Source organism: Heteronotia binoei, chromosome 1 (genome assembly GCF_032191835.1).
Source record: "Heteronotia binoei isolate CCM8104 ecotype False Entrance Well chromosome 1, APGP_CSIRO_Hbin_v1, whole genome shotgun sequence".
NCBI lineage: Eukaryota > Metazoa > Chordata > Lepidosauria > Squamata > Gekkonidae > Heteronotia > Heteronotia binoei.
The window spans coordinates 99981959-100005917 of NC_083223.1; the positions used below are offsets into that span (position 1 = coordinate 99981959).

General features: G+C 40.7%; 1 protein-coding gene across 2 annotated transcripts in view; it reads left to right on the top strand.

Moving 5' to 3' along the window:
* The window catches only part of FIG4 (FIG4 phosphoinositide 5-phosphatase), a 125292-nt gene that overhangs the window by 96667 nt on the left and 4666 nt on the right, over window positions 1–23959 (top strand). For both annotated transcript variants that reach the window (XM_060238012.1, XM_060238020.1), the window contains 4 exons: window positions 1032–1115; window positions 4736–4931; window positions 20339–20421; window positions 21384–21470. In XM_060238012.1, the coding sequence (XP_060093995.1) occupies window positions 1032–1115; window positions 4736–4931; window positions 20339–20421; window positions 21384–21470 (450 nt within the window). The remainder of the gene's footprint in view (window positions 1–1031; window positions 1116–4735; window positions 4932–20338; window positions 20422–21383; window positions 21471–23959) is intronic.

Here is a 23959-nt window from a genome sequence, read left to right on the forward strand (position 1 = left end):
GAAGTAGCAAGCATGCTAGACTTTGACTGGGTAGAGTTCAAATCCCTGCTAAGCTGCAAATAATGATTCACTGTCTTAGCCTAATTTACCACACCAAATCGTTGTGAAGGTAAAAAGGGTGCCGGAACACTGTTTTGGAAAAGAAGGACCAGACTCCAGAGGGGGGCTACAAGAGAGTCAGGCAAACTATGAGTTTCCTTCCTGTTTACTCTGCTGCTGCTGTCCCTTTGATGTGTAGACTGATACTCTCAGGGAATTGCTTCCTTCCATTCACACTTTTCTCCACTCACAAAGAAGGAGCACATTTGCTCTCCAACTTTGTCTCCATGGTTGCAATCTCCATCTGATCCATCCAGTTAGAATAGATTCTGTTCCTCTCATCTATCCTATCAAGAATGGAGTTAATTAAATAGCTCTTTATTAGTTTTGAAACTGAGATATGGCCCTGTATAACTCAGCAACTTTGCTAGCCCATACAGAACAAAGAAGCTCTGCTGCATGTAGCCTGTTTGTGCACTCTGCTAAATTGATGCAGGTTCCTAGTTTACCATACCTGTGAATCTAACACCCTGCATATTCCTCCTCTCCAGGCTTCCTGAAGGGAAGGAAGAAGGAAATAAAAATGTAATAAATACTAAGAAAGTAAATCAAATGTTAATGTAAAAAATTACTCTTTTGAGATGGTGAACCAGGCAACATATCATGGGGGCTTTTGATTAGAGAAGAGTCCAGTATGGCAATTCTGAACTTCAAAGTGAGGGGGAGATCACTTTGCCAAGTATATTTAATATCATGTTAATGCCTTTTAAGTCTTAACTCTCAGAACTTATTTAAATCTTGAATCAAGTGCTGCAAAGATACTTTTGAAAAATTTATCATCTTGTATGATTTGACTTGTTCATATTTTGCGTGTGTGTGTGGAGGGGTAAATTGCATCTGAAATAATTATTCGGTCTAGCTTGACAAGAAAATATTTCATAAAGTACTTGTGTTTTATTTATTGATTCTTCCCCCATTCCCTTTTTCTTCAGGGATTTTATGCCCAAGAATGTTGGCATTGATCCTAGCCCATTTACTGTACGTAAACCTGATGAAACTGGAAAATCTGTGTTGGGGTAAGAGAATCAATAATTTCAGGCACTGACAGCCTCATTTAATTATGAATGATGACGCACCTGTTGTACTAGGAAATCTGTAGTGCATCATTAAAAAAAACTCCATAAAACATGTACAATGAGTTTCTATAGAGTTCTATAGAGCTCTCCATCAAACTAAATGTAAGGCCTCTTGTCTACATCCTGTGTAAAATGTCAGGCTGATCTGAATAGAATTCAGTGCTGGATGGGTGTGGTATCAGGTTGCACTTTTGGCCTGGAAAAAAAGAAGGGAGATTGGTAGCCTGCAATCAAAAAAATGAAAACCAATAGCATGTTTTCAAAAGTAGGTAATATTAGTACTAGGCAATATCGCCCAATATAGCTTACATTGATTCTCCTATTGGTTTATCTAAAATTAATCTCCAATTTTGCTGCCATAACTACCACATTTTCTTCTGGCTCTCAACATTTTTAAGGGACCTCTGTGTTCCGCCTAAGGTTTATATATCCAAAACCATGGAATAAGAGAGATTCCCGTTAATTTCAGTGTGTTCTTTCCCTTGAACCTCTCCAAAGGTGAGGGAGATGTCCTTCAATGAGATGTTTCTTGTGCCCCTGTCTCTTCCTCTCCCATTCTGTCATCTTAATCATGCAATCACAGTTATTTTAGAGCCATCGAGCAGCCCAGGACACTGTACACTCCTATGCAGGTCTGTCTCTGTATTTGCAGGGACCTCAGTCCACCATGATTCCCCCATCTGAAGTCCCTGGCCCATCTTCTTTTGCTAGTGGGAGATAGTATTCTTGTGCATGCCTTAAAACCATACTGGTCTTTCATAGCAGGGTTTACTGTACAACTTACAGGAACAAACGTTCATAAATTTCCCCTAGTTTCCACAATAACACAAAACTGCTCCAGAGATTGGTTATTTATTGAATGTAGATGTATCCAAAGTAAGGCGAGAATCCAGCTGTGTATGGTCAGCATGAATTATTTTATTTGCTACATGAACAGTTGTTATATAGCTTACTGAGGTTGGTGGTTTATTACAGCTAGAATTGAAGTAACATAGTTCAACAGCGTGCTGATACATCTCCAATCTTGTATTGATTTGCCAGGGTCTCTGGAATTCTTTGTAGTATTATTTATGAAGTAATTTGCCTTTTGTATTTGAATAGTGAAATGTTTTAACCAGTAGGACAACTTGTTCTCATTATGTACAAGCAACCAATGGTTCTTTCAGATCATTTTTTAAAAAGAAAACTTTGGTTAAAGAAGTCAAGTGAACAACTACAATAGTGTATTTCTTCACTTAAGTTTTTAAAAATCCATTTGCTTAGAACAGGATATTGTTTTGTTTTTGGGTGAAATTACTTAAATATATTCAGAGGATCAATAAGGACATCAGTCCTAGAAATGCTGCAGTACTGTTTTGTGCATAATATTTTATGAGCAATAGAATACATCAGGTACACCCCCCTTCAAAAAATACAGAATCACATTGAAAATATGGATCAAAAACAGCAAAAGCAGGACAGTTAACAAATGCTACAAGCTTGGTTTGTGGATCCTACATCACTAGTTGTTAATTTAATTTAATTTTGCTTGCCTTGATATATTAGGAAATGACTCAGTTCTTCTAAAAACTATATGAAAGTCTTACTTGGTTCTTAAGTTGAATTGGTGATGACTCTGACACTTATACTATTGCGTGGATGCTTAGGCCCTAATGCATTTTGTACAAGATGCGGAAGTTAATGTCCAAGTAAAAAAAAAAAAGGCCAAGTGGTCAGGAAGAAAACATAGTGTAGTTGTACGTGGACAGAAGCTTGATGAGCATAACAGAATTTGGGAGTTTTTTCTCATGCAGCTTAACGATGGCCTCTGTATATCTGCATACAAATATATTTTCTGAATCATGGTTAAGTGATTATAGGTATAGAGATGTAAATATGAGATATCTGGAAATATGAATTTTGAAATATCAGTCTTTGGGGGGGGGGAGAAAATGTGGAAAATTTGAAATTCTTATCAAACCTAAACTTATTTTACTGCTTTGAACAATATAAAACAAATAATTTATAACAGTATATAAATTGTACAATTCAGTCTATGTATGAAATTTTCTACCAAAATAGTGAGAATACCTTATACTAGAGAGAGAGAACTGCAAGCTACTGTACTTTCCTGTCTTAGTTTATGTATTTTAATTTTTGCTATCTGTGAGGGGGGAAATGTAAATTGAAAATAGAAACACAATTTTTGTAGAAAAACAAGGTATTTGGATACTGAACAAAATGTTGTAACATTAACCCCTTCAATAGTGTATTATCATACATACACTGTATAGCATATTGGACAAATTAGTCACATTTAAACAATAAACATATTTTTTAAAAAATATGTATTATATACAGTTGTTCAGGGGCAGCTCCCAATCCGCATATTTATGTAGGACATTGAATGGATGATTTTAGCATCCTCAATCACAGTCACTAGAATTTCTCCCCTCCCTGGGGAGTTCTGAGAGACAGCCAGAAGAGTAGATAACATAGTATGGTTGAGGACATGGACAAGCATGGCTCCAGGCCTGATGTGATCCCACCTAAAGGCAGCAGGGAGGGCCCAGGGAATGCAGGGCCCAGCATCAAGCCAACTCAGCTACATGACGCAAAATACCTGGAGGGAAAGAGGAACCAGACCAGGCAGGTCTGACTATAATGAAGGCCACATCTGATCAACAGTCATATCCTCTCTTCATTTCCTGTGGATGGAGGTAATCCCACAAGAAGCAGGGACAGGTGAGGGGTGGGCATAAGCAATAGGCTTGCTTCATGAAAGCCAGGAACTCTGGCTGGGATGGATCTCCTCCAGCTTTCTCTGTGTCTAGCTAGCTGGAGGGGAAAGAAGTGGAGAGAAAGGAAGAGTATGAGGCCTGAACCTTGTTTCATTTGTGAACTGTGGCCTGTCAAGGCCCAAAAGAGTAAGGCACTTCAGGGGTGTGCTGGCCTCTGCCAACCCCAGTGACACGGAAGTTCAGAACAGTATACAAAGGTATTGGTCATTTTCTAATGCTGTGGACTGTTGTGCATTGAAATCTTCATGCTACAGATTTTAAGTTAAATTAGTGTTTTACTCACTCCAAAAGAGAAAATGTTTCCTTGGAGTTTTTTCTGTGCTCTGCAAGCAGTTACTTGAGATCCTGTAACTGGAAATGCCAGGACTGAATCTGGGATCTTCTCAAGGTAAAGCATGCAGTGTATCATTGAGCCATGGCTCCTAATCAAGAAAGAGGATGCTTGCCAGGGACTTGAATCCTGGACCCTCATAATCCCATGCATTCATTCTGAATCTCATGGTCGAAGGCTTGCTAGGGCACTCATTCCTAAGCAGAGTTCCCCCCCACTCTAAATTCACTGGAACTATTAGGATTAGAGATGTAACTGCAAGAGTGTTAAATCTTGTATTGGCTGTATGAGATAGTGAAATATCTAGGAGAAGTCAAAGGCCAAAGTGTTAGGCCAAAAAGCAGCAGAAAAGAGGATTCTTCCACCATGAAGGCAACCCCAGTGAACTCTAAGTACTATTCTTTGATTTTTTTTTTTTTTGGCATAATAAGACCATGAAATTTCTTTAGGAACAAAAGCAATAGAGAAGAAACAGTGCTGCAGCGTAAAACAGCTGCTAGTGCTCCTCCACCTCCTAGTGAGGAAGCAGTGTCAAGCAGCTCTGAGGATGATTCTGGGACTGATAAAGAAGATGAAGGAGCTGTGTCACAGCGATCAACTCCAGTGAAGATGACAGATACAGGAGAGAATGCCAAAATAACAGAGGTAAGAAGTTGTGCTAAGATGCCAGCAGCCTTCATCAGTGTATATCCCATTTAATAGCTTATTTGTTCCAGGCTGATACTGAATATGTATTTAAGGCGTACTAAAATGTTCTTCTTGAACATGTTACATACTAAAGAAATTTCATTCACTCAGCATTAAGAGGTGGAATAACATATTCAGAAAGAATATAATGTTATTTTGAAACCATAAAACTGGAATGGGATTTCAGAAGCAGATGTAGTACTTAAAAAGTAATTTTAAAAGAAATGTTGTAATTGATTTGATTTCAAGCTGAAAATATTACAAAAAAAATGTAAAGACCAACATATTGGGGGGGGGGGGGACATAAAGACCAACAATAAAACTTTCTTCAAATACATTAGAACCAGGAAACCAGCCAGGGAAGCAGTGGGACCCTTAGATGACCAAGGGATAAAAAGATTACTGAAGGATGATAATAAGGAAATGGCTGAGAAGCTGAATACATTTTTTGCCTCCATCTTCACTGTGGAAGATAAGAAGTGCTTGCCTACTCCAGAACCACTGATTTGGGAGGGGTGTTGAAAGACCTGAGTCAGATTGAGGTGATGATAGAAAAGATCCTACAACTGATAGACAATTTAAAAACTGATAAACCACCAGGCCCAAATGGCATACATCCAAGAGTTCTGAAAGAACTCAAATGTGAACTTGTGGATCTCCTGAAAAAATATGCAATCTCTCATTAAAATCTGCCTCCACCTGAGGACTGGAAGGTAGCTAATGACACCCTCATCTTTAAAAAGGGTTCCAGAGAAGATCCAGGAAATTACAGGCCAATCAGTCTGACATCAATACTGGGTAAGCTGATGGAAACTGTTCTTAAGGAGAGAATTAGTAGGTACACTGATGAAGAAAAGCTATGGAGGAAGACTCAGCATGGGTTCTGTAAAGGAACATCTTGTCACACTAACCTGTTAGTGTTCTTTGAGGGGGTGAACAAACATGTGGAGAAGGGAGACCCAATAGTTGTTGTTTACCTTGACTTCCATAAAGCTTTTGATAAAGTTCCTCATCAAAGGCTCCTAAGTAAGCTCAATAGCCATGGGGTAAAAGGACAAGTCCTCTTGTGGATCAAAAACTGACTAATTGGAAACAGAGAGTGAGTATAAATGGGCAATTTTTGCAGTGGAAGGTGGTAAGCAGTGGGGTACTGCAGGGCTCAGTACTGGGTCCGATGCTTTTTAACTTGTTCATGAATGCTTTGGAGTTAGGAGTAAGCAGTGAAGCGGCTAGGTTTGTGGATGACACTAAATTGTGCAGAATGGTGAGAACCAGGGAAGATTGTGAGGCACTCCAAAGGGATCTTTCAAGGATGGGTGAGTGGGCATCAACTTGGCATATGAGGTTCAGTGTGGCCAAGTGCAAAGTGATGCACATTGGGGCCAAAACTCTTAACTATAAATGTAGTCCATACTGCCAGAGACTGACCAAGAGAGAGATCTTGGAGCTGTGGTAGATAACTCACTGAAAATGTTGACACAGTGTGTGACTGTAATAAAAAAGGCCAACCCTATGCTGGGGATTATTAGTAAGGGAATTGAAAATAAATCAGCCAGTATCATAATGCCTCTCTATAAATTGAATACTCATTTAGAATACTGTGTACAATTCTGGTCACCACACCTCAAAAAAGATATTATAGCACTGGAAAAGGTACAGAAAAGGGCAACTAGAATGATTAACCCTATGAAGAAAGGTTAAAGCACTTGAGGCTCTTTAACTTGGAGAAATGATGACTGAGGGGTGACATGATAGAGGTTTACAAGATTATGCATGGGATAGAGAAGGTGGAGAAATAAGTACTTTTCTCCCTTTCTCACAAAACAAGAACTCGTGAGCACTCAGTGAAATTGCTGAACAGTCAGGTTAGAACTGATAAAAGGAAGTACTTCTTCACCCAAAGAGTGATTAACGCATGGAATTCACTGCCACAGGAGGTGGTGGCAGCTACAGTCATGGACAGCTTCAAAAAGGGATTGGATAAACATGGAGCAGAGGTCCATCAGCAGCTGTTAGCCACAGGGTATAGATGGAACTCTCTGGGGCAAGTGATACTCTGTATTCATGGTGCTTGGGGGGGGGGGGGGGGCAACAGTTGGGAGGGCTTCTAGTGTCCTGGCCCCACTGGTGGACCTCCTGATGGCACCTGGGTTTTTTGGCCACTGTGTGACAGAGTCTTGGACTGGATGGACTTCTCTTATGTTCTTAAAATCTTTTTTTTTAATCTGTGTCATATTTTAAAATCAAGGCAAAGTAATTTGGCTACAATATTACATTAGCTTAAAAGTGGCTTAATAAGATCAACAGTTTTGTTGAATGATGCCCTTTTTCAGATTTCAGTACCTCAGTCTTCTGATGTTAATGAAAATGCAGTAAACACTGTAACTCTGAAGCAGCTTAGCAGTTATATAATAATATGATCTGGACTTTTAAGATGGCACAAGGGAATGAACATAGAAAAGAAGGCATGAGGGAAGCAGACTGTGCCGCTGCTGCTCTTGCTACAAGTGATACAGGAGAGGATTTGCCCTTCACAGATAGCCTGTACGATTGTGTTATGTTTCCTTTGAAAAAAATTTACTGTTGAGTGGGGCACCTTGGTAAACCCCAGGTCTGTAGGACTGGCCCACACTATTCATTTTCCCCACTATAGGATCCGTTGACATGTTGCAGGGGTTACTGAGGTGCAGTTTTCCAGCTTTGAGTTTTGTATGATCAGAGTTTTGTGCCACAGTCCTTTACAACAATGCAAGAGTTTCTGTGATGCATGCCTCAGATTATTCACTGGTTTATTGGTGCCCTAGTGCTGGTGCATAACACAGCCACTGAAATCATTTGTACTGTTGGAAGATTGGTTATTATGTTAGGAGCAAAGTGACATAGATGTGCTGGACTGAGAGAAAATCAAGTCACAACTTTGATTACAGGTTCCTCAGGCCTTGGCGCAGCATACAGTGGGTGCAGCTGACAGCTAACAGTGAGCCAAGCTGCCTCACAATGAGTGTAATTGACAGACTGACTGCTGACAGTGAACCAAGCAAGAGAGCTGGTCTTAAAGCCAGAAGCTGCTGTTCCTTCCTGCTACCAGCCTCTGGGTCAGTATGCCACTGCCAAAGGTGGCTGCCATGCCCCTTACCATCAGAGTCCCTTAAAAGAACAGCCTTTTGGAGGTCATACAATGAGCTTACCCTTACACAGCCTTATTTATTATTTATTTATTTTACAATACTTTAATGCCACAGGAGCCAGAAAGCTTAGCTTACCTGGCTCCACTGTCAAACCAAAGGGAGTTGCAATATGCTCATCACTGGTTCTAGGATCACAGAGATCCACATTCTCTTCCCCCCCCACCCCCACATAAAGACATGTATGCCTTCCGGCCTATAGACACCACACTGTGAAAAATGTCCAGGTTCATCATTGTTCTGTGCAGTCCCACATTGGAACTGTGGCTGTGCATGTACAGGTCAGTGGCTCAGAAGATTTTTCAGCTTATTTCTTTGCCCAGAGAAAGAAAAGGGGAACTTTTCCCCTCTGGAGCCGTTTTCCCACTCAGCCATGTGTTCTGCAGGGAGATTCTCTGGGGGCATAACATAATTGTAAAATCTGCCAACAGTTCACCCTCAAAGGCCTGTACTGATGGCACTTTGCAGTGGTAGGCAGCTTTACGGGAGAGTGCTTTATTAAGCTCTGATAACTCATCAGCCAACCATCTGCCTTGGCAGAACATGCCCCACCTTTGATGTTGAAGTCCATCTTGCATATGGACCACCCATTTCACCCTTCTTCAGTGGTCTTAGTTCCATCAATTCTAAGAACCTAAGAACATCTCCTGTGGCAGTGAATTCCACATAGTAATCACCCTTTGGGTGAAGAAGTACTTCCTTTTATCCATTTTAGCCTGACTGCTCAGCAATTTCATTGAATGCCCACGAGTTCTTGTATTGTAAGAAAGGGAGAAAAGGACTTCTTTCTCTATTTTCTCCATCCCATGCATAATCTTGTAAACCTCTAACATGTCACCCCGCAGTCGACGTTTCTCCAAGCTAAAGAGCCCCAAGCGTTTTAACCTTTCTTCATAGGGAAAGTGTTCCAAACCTTTAATCATTCTAGTTGCCCTTTTCTGCACTTTTTCCAATGCTATAATATCCTTTCTGAGGTGTGGTGATCAGAATTGTACACAGTATTCCAAATGAGACCGCACCATTGATTTATACAGGGGCATTATGATATTGGCTGATTTGTTTTCAATTCCCTTCCTAATAATTCCCAGCATGGCGTTGGCCTTTTTAATTGCAATCGCATACCGTCTTGACATTTTCAGTGAGTTATCTACCATGACCCCAAGATCTCTCTCTTGGTCAGTCTCTGCCAGTTCACACCCCATCAACTTGTATTTGTAGCTGGGATTCTTGGCCCCTATGTGCATTACTTTGCACTTGGCCACATTGAACCTCATCTGCCACGTTGACATCCACTCACCCAGCTTCAACAGATCTCTTTGGAGTGCCTCACAATCCTCTCTGGTTCTCACCACCCTGAACAATTTAGTGTCATCACCAAACGTGGCCACTTCACTGCTTACTCCCAACTCCAGATCATTAATGAACAATTTAAAGAGCATGGGACCCAGTACTGAGCCCTGTGGAACCCCACTGCTTGCCGTCCTCCACTGTGAAGACTGCCCATTTATACTCACTCTTTGCTTCCTATTAATTAGTTCTGAGGTTGGATCCAACCCACAGAAGATTGAGGTCATCTAACATGGGTCCCACCAGATCTGGACCACCTCCTAAGAAACAGAAGACAAAGCAGAAAGAACGGTGTAGCTCAGTTTCAATGGAACCAATAAGGCATTAAAAATCATACCGAGTATCAACATGGAGGATCTACCTTTCTTGGAAACACAGTCATGCTCACCAGTCCTGCCTCCATTGGAGGGTGATACATATGGGATAAACCTTTCTCCATCCCTGCCAGTTCACCTAGGATGGGAAACATGTACAGGGTCTATCAGGTAGGGTGCCCCTTTTTCATTTTCCACCCTGTCCCCTCCTCACTAATAGCTGAGGAGATTCAGGCAAAGCAGAGGGTTAGTTTACACCTGTAGAAAGATAGATGTTCTCAGTTATAAGGCCTGCTGTTCCTCAGCACTCAGTCTCAGGACACCAGATTATCAGGCTAATATGGTGGCCTACCAGCTCTTCTTGTGGGAAGAGCTTTCTGCCTATCTGGAACATCTGCCTGAAGAGAAAAAAATCCTTGACAAATTAATTCAGACAGAAGCCCTGAGGTTGACTAAACAACAGGCAAATGCTAGTAGGTACTCCGCAGACTCATTGTTCAAGGTATATCTTCTGAGGAGGCATGCCTGGCTATGTTCAAATGCCCTCCCACCTGATATGAGATCTAGGGTAGAGGACTTGCCTTTCAAAGAAACATCGTTCTCTATCATGATGGATGATCTTCTGCAATCAAGAAGAATCAACAGACAGCTTGATCTTTTAGAATCAGCCAGGGTGTGACTCCAGTCTTCAAGACCAGATGCCACTCAAACTACCAGGGAACCATATGAGGGTTACCAGCACTCTTACTACCAACAGCCACAGCTGTATCCTCCTTACCTCATCACTCTAGACATAGGTTGGGAAGCAGGTCCAAGACTGGCCCTCAGCAACATCACTCCTCTAAGGAGTTCTTGCAGGCCCCGAAGCCTTCTTCTTGACTAGCACCTGCATCCAAATCTGGAAAGGTTACTCAAGTTTTTGCCAAGGTGGTGCTTGATCACCTCAGATTCATGGGTGCTGTCAATAACTGAACACAGCTATCACCTTGAGTTCCTAAAGTCACCTCCTTTGCAGGCAACAGTTGTCACTATAGATAACATTTCCCCAGAATTTGGTTCTAAGTTGCAAGTTTCATTTGAAAAATGGGCAGTCCAAAGCTTACCCTCCTCAGATACCCCATACAATATTACTCCAATTTTTTTCTAGTTAATTAAAAAGATGGTGGGTTCAGGCCAATCTTGGATCTCAGAGGTCTGAATTTTTTCCTTAAGGTTAAGTTTCACATGGTTTCCCTACTGTCAGTGTTACAATTTCTTAAACCAAGTGATTGGCTCACAGTGTTTGACTTACAAGATGTTCACGTCCCTGTGTCCATACAGACAGATGACAGAAATATGTACATTTTAAATATCAGAGGGTGCCGTATAAATAGAATGTGCTTTGGCCTGGTCACTGCCCCCTGTGTATTTACAAAATGGGTGGTGGTGGTGGCACACTTCAGATCCCAGGGATGCTCCATATATCCCTACTTAGATGGCTGGCTTTTTACTCCTCCTTCACAAGGAGACTTACAGAGCCTTGCAATGGCTGTCTGTTAAAAATTGGGTCTCATTGTGAACTGGAAGAACTCAAAATTATATCTATCACAGCAGGTTTAATTTATTGGAGCCTGCCTATGCTCCACTGTTGCTAGTGCTTTTATGCCAGGTGACAGGGCTGTGCAAATTAAATACCTAGTGAAGCAGTTTACCACAAATTGCTTCCAAATAATCATTTCTATACCAAAACTGTTAGACCTAGTGGCATCTATGACTTATATACAGTCCCCTTTGCCCAACTCAGGATGAGACCCTTGCAAAATTGGTTCATCCCAATATTTTATCCTCTAAATCGTTCCCAGAATGAAAAGTTCTCTGTTCCTAGATGGTCCTCAAACTGCTGTCTTAGTGGACCCAGAATACTAATTTATTCAGAGGGATTCCAAACCTCCCTCAATCTTGTTGAAAACAAAGGCCCAGAGTTCCCTATCACGCCACCCCCTTGTGCAAAAATACAATCTGAAAGAAGATTGTGAAATTTCTCTGTGCCGTCAGTTTGCTGGGATCAAACAGCTAGCCTTCCTGCCTCTGCAGTAGCTCTGACTAAATGATCCAGATATCTGGAGAGCACTAAGCATTTTTCAAAATCAGCACCATAGCGTAATGCTGATCCTTTACTATAGATGGTTATGGTATCATCTTGTCCCAGTAATGGTTGGCAACAGGTGCTCCCATGCTTCTTTGATCCAGCCATGTGATTCCCAATGATTCTCCCTCCCTGAGCTTCACTACAGGATGTATCCATAAATCCAAACTGACTTCCCTTCAGAGGCTGTAACTAGAAAAAAGAGAGGCAGAGAATAGCTACCTACCTATTTGGTGTTTATATCTTAAAGCTTGGCAATGCTGAAGCGGCCACCAATCCTGAGGGAATACTCTAAGTGTAATGGTTTATGAATTGCAGGAGTCAAGCAGACTGAACTGCTGTACAGCCACAACAATGCAGGAAGGTGCTGGTCTAAATACAAACCGCTTCCTCTGGGTGGATGGCAAAAAAATTGCCTTGGTTGCCTATATGATGGTGCAGAATACAGATACAAACTGCTTCTCTGTCCCTTTTAGTCTGTTTTTTATTTCCAAGTCAGGAGAACAGGCCTTTCCATCAAGAGTTCCACATCCCCATGGGAGAATGCTTGAACAGAAGTTGTTGCCAACTCCCCTGCCCTGAGGGCCTCAAAGAATGCTAGGCATAAGGCTCATTTGATAAGTTTTGCCTCACACTGGGAATAGCATAGAGTAATAAGAGGGCCACAAGAATCACATAAGAACTCATTGGTTAGAGGATGCTTTTTGATCAGACCTGCTGAGTGCATTGCAGTGCCAGCCCTCAAGTGCCCATTGGTTCCTGGAGAAGGCACGTGGGTCTTTAAAGCCATTGACTTTGCTAAAGAAAGATAGCTACCAATCATATACCCACAGTCTTGGGGCGTAAACTACACAAGATACCAGTTCATAAATATCTCAGGGATGGGCCAGCAGCCCACAGCTTTCAGATGACAAGACAAAATGGAATGACTCAAGATTTCACCATGAAGTGCTGAATATAATGACTATTTGCATGAAAATATTGTTTTAATTTTCTGAAGAGTGTTATTAAATTGTTCATAGTAATGTCCTTTTACATTTAAAGAGGATGAAGTGAGCCAGGTTTCCTTTCATATCAAAATTCTGGGAATTGTCCTCCATCCTTCAACATTATTCCTTTGTGTCATCATAGATAGCAACACAGGGACATAAAGAGAGGCTAACCTGAACTGGTTGGCCTTGAGGGGATTCAGCAACCAACTTCTAGATTACATCTCCTTTGAAAAGTGCAACTGTAGTACTGCTGTTGAACACCACAATATGCCTTTCTTCAGTCATATGCCTGCATATATAGAGAAATGTGGGAGTGTGAATCAGCCCTTCCAGAATGAATCAAACATATGCTCTTGACACCAAGAGCAGGTGAACTTATTTTATTGAAGCTTAACTTGACCACATCATCAAGAAGACTCTTTAATACACTGTCTGTATTAAAGTAGCAATGAACATGTGAAGCATGTATTTAGTTTGTTTTCTTACATACAAGGATTATTGGGTTTTTTAAAAAATGTCAAAAAACTTTTTCAAAAAATTTTTTTGCTTGTCTTTGACATTTTTTTAAAAAAACCCAATACTACTTGCATTAAGAAAACAAACTAAATACATGCTTTAAATGTTCATTGCTACTTTAATACAGACAGTGTCACTCATTACCTCTCAGTGAATGTTCTGGGAGAAAATGCTGAACGGTGTGCTCTGTATCTATTTCTGGAGACTATTGGTTGGTGAAGCTCTTTTTAAAGAACCTGAAAGTTACACTGACCTGGATGCATCCTGAAGATGACTTTTTAAGACTAGGAATGAACACTAGTTGGAATGCTAACTGAAATGTAGTATGATACGGCCTAGAGATAGTGCCCTTCCCCACAAGAAACACAACAGCCCTGCATGAATTACCTGTCTTCTCAATAAATAATACATTCAGAATAGCACTTTAAAATGTTCTTTATCGTCCTTTAATATAAACTTGGCTTTCTGTAGTTAGTTTCTAGAAACATTCCCATTTCAGCATGTCCTATGTATGTGATGGTAGTATTTAAAGGCACAGTCCAAAGAATATCTTTAGGTATACCTAATTGCTTGTGTTCAGCAAATAGACTATTTTATCCCCTAGGAATAACCAATCTAAATTTCTTTTGGGTTTCAAAAAAAAGGAGCTATATTGTAATGTTGTAACATTCAATACTGGAAATCCAAAACTGGAAATGAGGTCTCAAAGCTCTGAATTATGCCACACTTGAACTTGACCTTTATGTTCCTTGTTGATTATGTAAAACAATTGGCAACAATATAATTCACCCCCAACAGAAGCAATATGGGTGGAAATATTGGGCCATAAGGGTTACTTAAAAGTAGGAGTGTACTATGGCCCACCTGATCAAACCCTTGAGTCTGATCTTGAGAAGGAGAAGGAAGTAAAGGAGGTGACTAAAGCAGATAATGTTATTATACTGGGAGACTTCAGCTGTCCTCAGATTGACTGGGCAAACATTTGCTCGAGTCATTCTGTAAAAATATGATTCCTAGATATCATAAATGACTCCACACTTCAACATTTGGTCACAGAGCCAATTAGAAATGTAATGATCTTGAACTTGGTTCTGAGTGGGTCTCAAGACCTGGTGAGAGATGTAGAGGTTGTTACACCAGTTGGGAATAGTGACTACAATTCTATTAAGTTCAGCATTCAAGTCAATTGAAAGTTACTTCTAAAGTCCAAAGCTGTAACATTTGATTTTAAAAGAGGGAACTTTACAAAAACAAGGGGAATACTAAAAAGGAAGCTTGAAGGGGAGTCAGATCCATAGAGGATGCTTGGAAGCTATTTAAAATGATAACTAATTGAAGTATAAATAAAATACATTCCACAGATTAGGAAAGGCACTGCCAAGTCTAAAAGGTCTGTGTGATTAACAACGCAAGTCAAGGAAGCTGTAAGAGTAAAGAGGCTTTTTTGAAAAAGTGGAAAATCTACCCCAGTGAATTGAACAGGAGGAACCACATGTTCTGGCAAAAGAAATGCAAGTCAATAATTAGGCATGTAAAAAGATTTTAAGGAGTGGGTTAATAAAAGTATAAAAACAATATGTTTTTTAAAAAAATATCCAGAGCAGAAAACCATCCAAAGAGCAGTGGGGCTGTTTGGTGACAAAGGAATAAATGGATTGCTTAAGGAAGATGGGGAGATGGCAGAGAAGCTCAATGACTTTCTTAATTCTGTGTTCACTTTGGAAAGTGTGGAGCATATACCCATGCCACAGCCCCTATTTTCAGGAAAGGAGTCTGAAGAACTGAGTCAAATTGATGTGAGCAGAGATAAAAATTCTACACCTGCTGGGGAAATTAAAAACCAGTAAGTCTCCAGGTTCTGATGGTATACACCTGAGAGTTTTTAAGGAACTCAGATGTGAATCCAGCATGTGTGCTTGTTAACTCTCTTCTTATTTAACTTATACTTAAATAATTTATCTGGCTCCTTTGAGAAAAATTGTCACCCTGCTTGTTTAGCCAGCCTATAGATCCCACTTCTATTATATTAACAAGTGAAGGAATTTACATATCTGGGAATAGTTTGCACATATAATTTGAATTGGCCATCTCATTTTTTAAAAAGCCACACTGAAGAAAGCAGAATGATGCAGTTCTGCTGTCTCTCTCTGGCATTGGACTACAGAGATTATTGAACAACTTTGCCATTTACGGTCAGTCTGAAGATCTAAAAATTAATTATGGTCAATACAAAGTACTCCTCTTTCAAAAGAAAAGAAACCTTTCCTTATACTGATGTTCTGTTGATAATGTCAGTATCCAACAAGTGAAGGAATTTACATATCTGGGAATAGTTTGCACATATAATTTAAATTGGCCATCTCATTTTTTAAAAAGCCACACTGAAGAAAGCAGAATCTTTCACTGATGGCATCATAAACTTTTTTAGGTACTGTGGAGGAGGATATATACTCAGGGCTATTCAAGCTTTCAATAGAAATATTGTCCCTATTTTGCTTTTGAGGGCAACCCTCTAGATCCAATAAGTCAAAGATTCCTCAAACCTCTCTCCACTTCCTTCATAAGTTGACCAACACACCAACATGTGTAGTCAAAGTGGCCCTATGAGCAGAATTGGGTCAACCATCCTTGGAAATTGGTACTTTAATACATATCTTATTGGAGTGTCCTCTTTATTTTAACCTTAGAAATAGGTTTTTAGCACAATAGCTAGATGATTTTTCATCTTTGTCTCATCACAAATAGTTTTACTCCATTTATCTGACAGAATCTCTAATCTTGCCCTTGCTGCAGCAAAATCTTTCCATTGGTTTAGTGTCAAGTCCAAGTGATGTTACTTATCAGAAGAGTTTTTGACTGTTCAAGACTTAGTCAAGCAGCTTTAATCATATTAAAGGAAAGAAGAGAACATACCGTGGAGGGATATGAGTAGCTGTAGTTAACGGAGGGTCACACATTTTGCCCTATCAGTAGTGGGATCTTTTGATCCAAGCCAATAGATCTTTGACTCTTATCTTTTCCTTTTAATGTCCTTCTGGCAATCACATGACATTCTGAATATCACTTTTTTAGCATCTCTGTTGCTGTTCTGTCTCTTGACTTTTCTTACCCACAAGCACCTGATCTGTTCTTGACTGCATGGCACTGAATTACTTCGATCTGTTACCTAGTTAGCTCACCTTGTCCACCGTTCACACATTGTAAATGGAGAAAAAAATGACTCACAAGGAGTTTATCGGAAAACAAAGAAGGCGCTGTAAAATAACAGAAATTGTTCCAGTAACTTAAAAAAAAGGATGACATTAAAACATAAGGACTTGTAACACTGACAGATCCACTATCATGTTCTAATGTAACATTTGTAGATAATTTATACATATGTATTTCCTAAATGTGCAGTTTCTTTTAAAGCATAATAAAATTTTAAGAGCCACAAAAGAAAAGCCATCTATTTGATTTTTGTATGCAGTATCACAACAACAAAATAAGGATGCATGAGCAAAATGCTATGGGATTGGAGGCATGGAATTGGAGAGAGGGCTTGCCTTGCTAACTGGTGAAACGAGTTAAGAGGGAGCAGCAGTGTGGGATTGGAGGCCAGACGGTGTGAATCTTGCCTTGCTGAGAAAGAACATCCAGTGAGAGAAGGTGGCGCAAGGCTTCCCAGCAGGGACAACAAGTGCAATAAATAAAAAATTGGAAGTTGGGTGACCAATAGCTAAGTGTGGCACGAGGGGCCAGCCATGCTATGTCCTGTAACCACTAATTTCTAAAACTGTGTAGTCACCTGAGTAAACATCAGCTGTCTTAGCAGTATGAAAGGCAAGCAAAGTAAATTTATCTAAAACAGGGGTCCCCAACCTTTTTGGCCCCAGGGACCGCCGGCCCACCGTGGCCGCAGGGCTGCCAGGGTGGGGGCGCCGGATTCGGCCTCCCTGCCCCCGTGTGGCACCAGGAAGCCTTGCCACCCTGTCCTTCCTCCTCAGTGCCTCCTCCTCCCTCCGTTTTCACAATGTTAAGGCTGGGGAAGGGACTGTGAAGCGCCTTCTGTGCTCTGTAGAGGCCGATCCCCCCGCCGAACAGCTGATTGGTGGGAAACTGCGGCAGTAGCAATCAGCGGCCGGCTGAAAAAGCCACGCTACCCTTGCCTCCTTCCCACTTCTTTCCCCCGCCCAGGAAGGAAGAGGGAAGGAGGCAAGGGCAGCGCAGCTTTTTCAGCGGGGCCATTTCCCCCACTGATCAGCTGATTGGTGGGGGGGGTTAGCCTTTACAAAGCTTGGAATGCGCTTCACGGCCCCTTCCCCAGCATTAATATTGTGAAAACAGAGGGAGGAGGAGGCGCCAGAGGGGCGGCAAGGCTGCACGGCGCTGTTGGGGGAGTGATGCTGCATGGGCACTGTTGGGGGCAGTGATGCTGCATGGCCCGGTTACTGTATCCTGGTCTTGAGACTGTAATAAACTATGATGATGATGAAATTGGGCATCTTCTCTCACTTTGAATTGACATTTTGAATGTTATGCTGACAAATGCTAGGAAATCCGAACTCTTCCTTTTGCAAGGGGCTATCTGAATAACCAGCTGGAAACACAAATTTGATCTCAGATTCCTTCAGACAGTGGTTTTTGGAGTTTCATTTTCTTAAGAGTAGTCAGACAAGTGAAGACCTCCTTTAAATATTGTCCCTCCTGTATTGTATTTGATTATTGTTTCCGCATCGACTTGCAATAGAAAAATAAACTACCCCTCCCCCACTAATTAGTGCCTTTGTGGAAGGGTTGGGAATTTAAATTTTAAAAATTGTTTTAAAAAAAAGAAACTGAAAGTTAAATGGATACAAATTGGGGGGCTGATGTTAAAATCAATAAATATACAATATAAATATTATCAAAAATACATGTATTTATTGCAGATTGGATTAAAAACAATTATAATTAAAAACAATTTGGAGGGACAGTGGCTCAGTGGTAGAACATCTGCTTGGGAAGCAGAAGGTCCCCGGTTCAATCCCTGGCATCTCCAAAAAAAGGTCCAGGCAAATAGGTGTGAAAAACCTCAGCTTGAGACCCTGGAGAGCCGCTGCCAGTCTGAGAAGACAATACTGACTTTAGGGTTTGTAGAATCTTTCGGGCTCAAGTGCCGTGTTCTACTGGAGAAAATTTTCCTTCCAGATGTTTCGTTCTCAGCTGCGGAGAACATCCTCAGTGGTGTTGCAGCCGGAGCAGGCGCTCTGACCTTCAGCCAAGAAGGTCAGAGCGCCTGCTCCGGCTGCAACACCACTGAGGATGTTCTCCGTAGCTGAGAACGAAACATCTGGAAGGAAAACTTTCTCCAGTAGAACACGGCACTTGAGCCCGAAAGATTCTACAAACCCTAATCATGTTACCAGCCGTGAAAACCTGAAATCTTTGATAATACTGACTTTGATGGACCAAGAATCTGATTCAGTATAAGGCAGCTTCATATGTTCATAAGCCCAAATATAGCCTCAATAAAAATTTCAATATGCACAATTAGGACCTTATGCAACCCTAAAACAGATGCATTTTAGCCTACTAGCCTTCAGTGGTCAAGCATAAATGTTGCATATAGGCTCGATTATTGTAGTACTAATATTAATCAATATAGGACCAAGTGAAAATTATGTTTTGATAAATATCAGTGACTCAAGGCAAGGATGTACTTTATAGTACTCATGTGGCATAGCCTTGTGTCCAAATCAGGTACATATAACCAAAATGGTATTTCAATTGTGTACCCTCCTGTTTTGATCCAAGAGATTCAATTCCAGAAGCAAATATGAAGCCAGGTTTTTTTAATACTTGTTTTAATTTTGCTAAAATATTCTGATGTTTGAAACCCCTTGTACATCATAATTTACATTGGCAGTAGAAATCATCTAATCCCATGTAATCTATTGTTTGTTTTTTTAAAAGAAGTATCTTGTAGAAGAAGAACAGAAGGTGTCCTGGCTTCTCACTGTCTAACTAATTTATACAGTAAAAGCTTTGTTATCCTGTATTTGATTATCCAGAACACTCAGTTAACTAGCATCACCCAGAGGGCAAGCTTCTCCTCCCACCAGCCACCATATCTGTGCTTCTTCAGCCATGTGCACACACAAGTCTGTCTCTACAGTTGGTCAATTGGATACCTCTGACCATTGGTGGGCTTTTGACAACTGACACTGCTGGCAGTTTCACCTTCAGGTGCCTCCTTCCTCTTCAGCTTGCCTTGAGCTGTGATGAACCAGCTTTGCCAGAAGGTGTCTGGGCAGCTGGCCTACTTGTCTGCTTGCTGCACAGGATGACTCCATGATTAGTGAAAAGGGGATGGTTCCTGCAAAATATTGGGGCTGTTGCCATGGTGTTCCAAACAGAGTGGGGCTTGGTTGCTGTTGATTCCCTTGGGTTCCCCTTATGATTAACCAGCAACCCCTATTCCCTATGAGTGCCAGATGACAAAGTTTTTACCGTGGCCCAAGTTTTATAGGCAGTAGCCTACTTTATTGGTTGCATATGGATTGATTATTAGAACAAAAAGCTTATAAACTACTCTGCAGGCTAAGTGTGAAATTTAGACATGAATTCATTGTGTCAATAATAGCAAGAAAACTTAAGAAATATCTTTCTAATTGGTTGTGATATTCACTGTAAGTGGAGGAGCTTCATAATGCCATAAAATTGGTTATTCTGGAAAAAAATGTAAAACCTACAACTTCTAGAGGGCACAAGGCTGCTGAGTAGGCACAGTGAACCTGCATTACTGCTGGTATTGAGTGTAATGTATTAAACACTGTTTTTAGTCATTCTCCTGGAAGCCAGTTTGAGGTATGGAGGGGTGACATAGAAGTGAAAGGTTGTAATAAAATATTTTGTTTTCATACAGAATGTAGTGCAATCCATAAAAGATGGATATGGGATCAATCTCTCAGAATCTCCTTCAGAAGATGATCTCAGCATATACACAAGGTACTCTTTCTGATTTATATAAGTAGAGAATGGGTTTTTAAAAAGCAAACTCTAGGCAAAGTTACTTATGTTTAAATCCCTGTTGATTCCAGAGGGAGAATTAACAATGTTATTAAATCTCTCCCATTAAAGTGAATGAGTTGAGAATTTTGAGAAGAGTAATAAATTCTTAGCACTTGTCAGGAAACTAAAGATGATTAGTTTACCAAATAGTTACATGCATGCTGTGGTAAATGTGTGTTTTGTTTTCACCCTGTGCCTCTCTACACTAACATACTGAATTTTTGGTGATGGGTCTTCTTTTCTTTTTCTTTCATTTTTCTTTCTTACTCTACTCCTTTGACCTACAAGTCTTGAGTAGCATTTATCAAACATGAATGGGAATATGAGGAAGAAAGAAAAAATTTAGACCAGACAGGGCTAGTACATACTGTTGTCTTGTAAGGGTTGTGATAGGCTTTAGCTTAGATGGCTTTAATAGGAGTTCAGACAAATTCATGGAGAGCTAAATATTCAGAGGCAATATGCCACTGAATGCCGGTTCCTGGACATGCTACATCAAGTGTGCCACTGAATGCCAGTCCTGGACATATATCTTTGTGCTCTGTTTGTGGGGTTCATGGGAGCATTTGATTGTCAACAGTGGTGAGCAGGATGATCTGATCCAGCTGATCTCCCATGTCTGAGGATCATAGGAAGATAAACCACTGGAGGGCCTCCATGAGTGCTGCATTGAAGTAGCTATTTTAAAGAATTAGTTCAAACTCCTGCATTAGTCACCCAGAATATTAGTTTCAGGGAAAGTGTGGTGTATGTTCCAGCTGCCCTTTAAGGAACCTGATGTCCCTTACTTAAAACTGCATGATTCTTACAAAGCCTGCAAGAGATATGTAATTTTCATTATTTCACATATTATTTCAGAAAGTTCTTTTCTCATGGTGACTTTCCGCTTCTATTCACAGATTTGTTCAGTTGGGACAGAGTCAACACAAGCAAGACAAGACTCATCAACAGCTGTATTCAAAACACTTAGATGGGGTTATAAATTTGTAAGTAGTGTTCCTTCTTTTGTTATTTTTCTATCCATTGTCTCTTTCAGCATCAGTCCTAGTGTCCTTGTCTCTTTTGTTAGTAGTGGCTCATAGTTGTATTTGTATATTTTAATTGGAATCTGTCATTTTAAGCAGAAATTTTACTGTTAAAGATATTTTTGAACAGCTGGTAAAACTGACAGTGATATGATTAAAGACTGTTGTATTAAGAAACATACAACCGTAAATTCCATTTCTCTACAGGAAAACACAGTACTCTTGAACCACTTGCACAAACCTCAGTTTCTGTTATGACTAGGGAATGTGATGTACATAAATATTTTATTATTTTATTTTACAAAAATTATATGCTGCTTTTCTGTCCTCTCGAGGGCCACCAAGGTGCCTAACAATTAAAAACATACATAATAAAAACCACATATTAAATCTGTTGAAACCCCCCAAATGACATAATTTTAAAAATCAAAACCAGAGTTAAGATACTCATACAAAAACAGCCATTTAAACATTGGGTAGGAAGGAGAGGGCACTGAGGGAACACTAAACTAAAAAACAAGTTGTCACCTGTGAGTGGAAGGTGGCAACTAGAGACAGGCACAAACCAGGAAAATGTTGGTTCATGTTTGTCCATGGTTCATTTGATAGGCCAAACCAGTGGCTCATGTTAGTTCATGGTTTGTTAGATTTCCCAAATCAGTTAATGGTTTGTTTGGTTCGGGAGGTGTAAAACAGCTCCCCCATGAGTTAGAGATGTCAAACCCACTAGCAGTCTTCAGCAGGCTCTCCCCACCAACCCTCCATGTTTGGCGAAGATTGGATTTGGAACATCTGAGTTATAGTCCCCCAAAAGCAGATGCCCCCAGGAAAGCTAACTCTTCTCTCATCGTGCTGCAAAGTTAAAGCAGATGAGACAGGGTGTCTGCTCCCATAGAATGGGAGGTCCGTGATTGGCTTCCAAAGCTACCAGTCAAGTTATGGACAACTGCTATGGGTTTTCCTAGGGCTCTCAAGAAGTCCACCTCCAGTGTTGACTAGGCTGGGCTTTATTTGTAGAAAAAGCCCAGTAGGAATTCATTTGCATATTAGGACACATCCCCTGATGCCAAGCCAGCCAGATCTGCATTCCTGTGCATTCTGCTCAAAAAAAGCCCTGTGACTAGGAATTGGTTGAATCAGTGCCAGGCTATCTGGAAAAATGAACTGCAAAAACAAACCAAATGAACCATCCCCAATGGCAGCAGTAGGAGACAGATGCATCTTACTGAGGAGAGAGTTCAGATGCCACAAACAGGTCAGATTCACTTGAAATCAAAAGGACCAGTTTCAAAGGAATTGAAAGAACCAGGACCAAAACAGGAGACCAGTTAATGGAACTCAGTCTCTTTAAACCCCTGCTTTGTGCTCTATCCACAAAGTGCTTTAAAAGTTTGTGGAAGTTTGTGACAGTAGACCCATCACATTCTTCTTTTTGCAAATTACAACAGCAAAATTTGTGATGAATTTTGCTTTGTGGTGAGTTTCTAACCATCCCTAATGGTTACTACTCTTGTACACACATTTTTAATGCTCAAATACAACTTTTATTTTGCCCTGGCTTAACAGGTCATGTTGGCAAAAATGAGATGAGTATGCCCTCAGGATTCAGCCCATGCAGCAGGGGGGCTGTTTCTTCACCTGAAAAAGTCCAGGTGCAAGGAGAGGAAACAAAAACTCTTGGGCCACTGTGCCACATCCCTGATCCAGATCAGGGGCTGGCAGCAATTTTTAAAGTTGTGCTAATGTATCTGAAATGGCATCAGAGGCCATGGGATGGACCTGCATCCACCATCACTTAAGAACATAAGAAAAGCCATGTTGAATCATGCCAGTGGCCCATCCAGTCTAAAGCTCTGTGTCACACAGTGGCCAAAACCCAGGAGCCATCAGGAGGCCCAGCAGTGGGGCCAGAACTCCAGAAGCCTTACCACTATTTCCCCCCCCCCCCAAACACCAAGAATCCAGAGCATCACTGCCCTGGTGTTCCATCTATACCTTGTGACTAATAGTCACTGATGGAACTCTCCAATCCTCTCTTGAAGCTGTCTGTGCTTGTAGCCACCACCACTTCTTGTGGCAGTGAATTCCATGTGTTAATTACTCTTTGGGTGAAGAAGTACTTCCTTGTAGTTTGATGCACAGTTACCTATACACTTGGAAAATTAGGCCCTCGATAGCAGTTATCCATGTCTCAATCTTCATTCAGCTTTCTAAAAGAACTATAGCCTGTCTCCATCCTAAGTACCACATGTGGAAAACCAATGTCATTAGTTTCCTGTAATATTCTATGGAATTTTTGATGCAGTGTGGCTGATTACAGCTTTGCATCATCTTGGTTGATTAGACTGCAAATTTCAAAAGAAGAAGATATTGGATTTTTTCAGGTAATTGGAGATTTAAGAAGTACACATGATATAGTTTTCCTTGTCAACTATTTTCTACTTGTATAT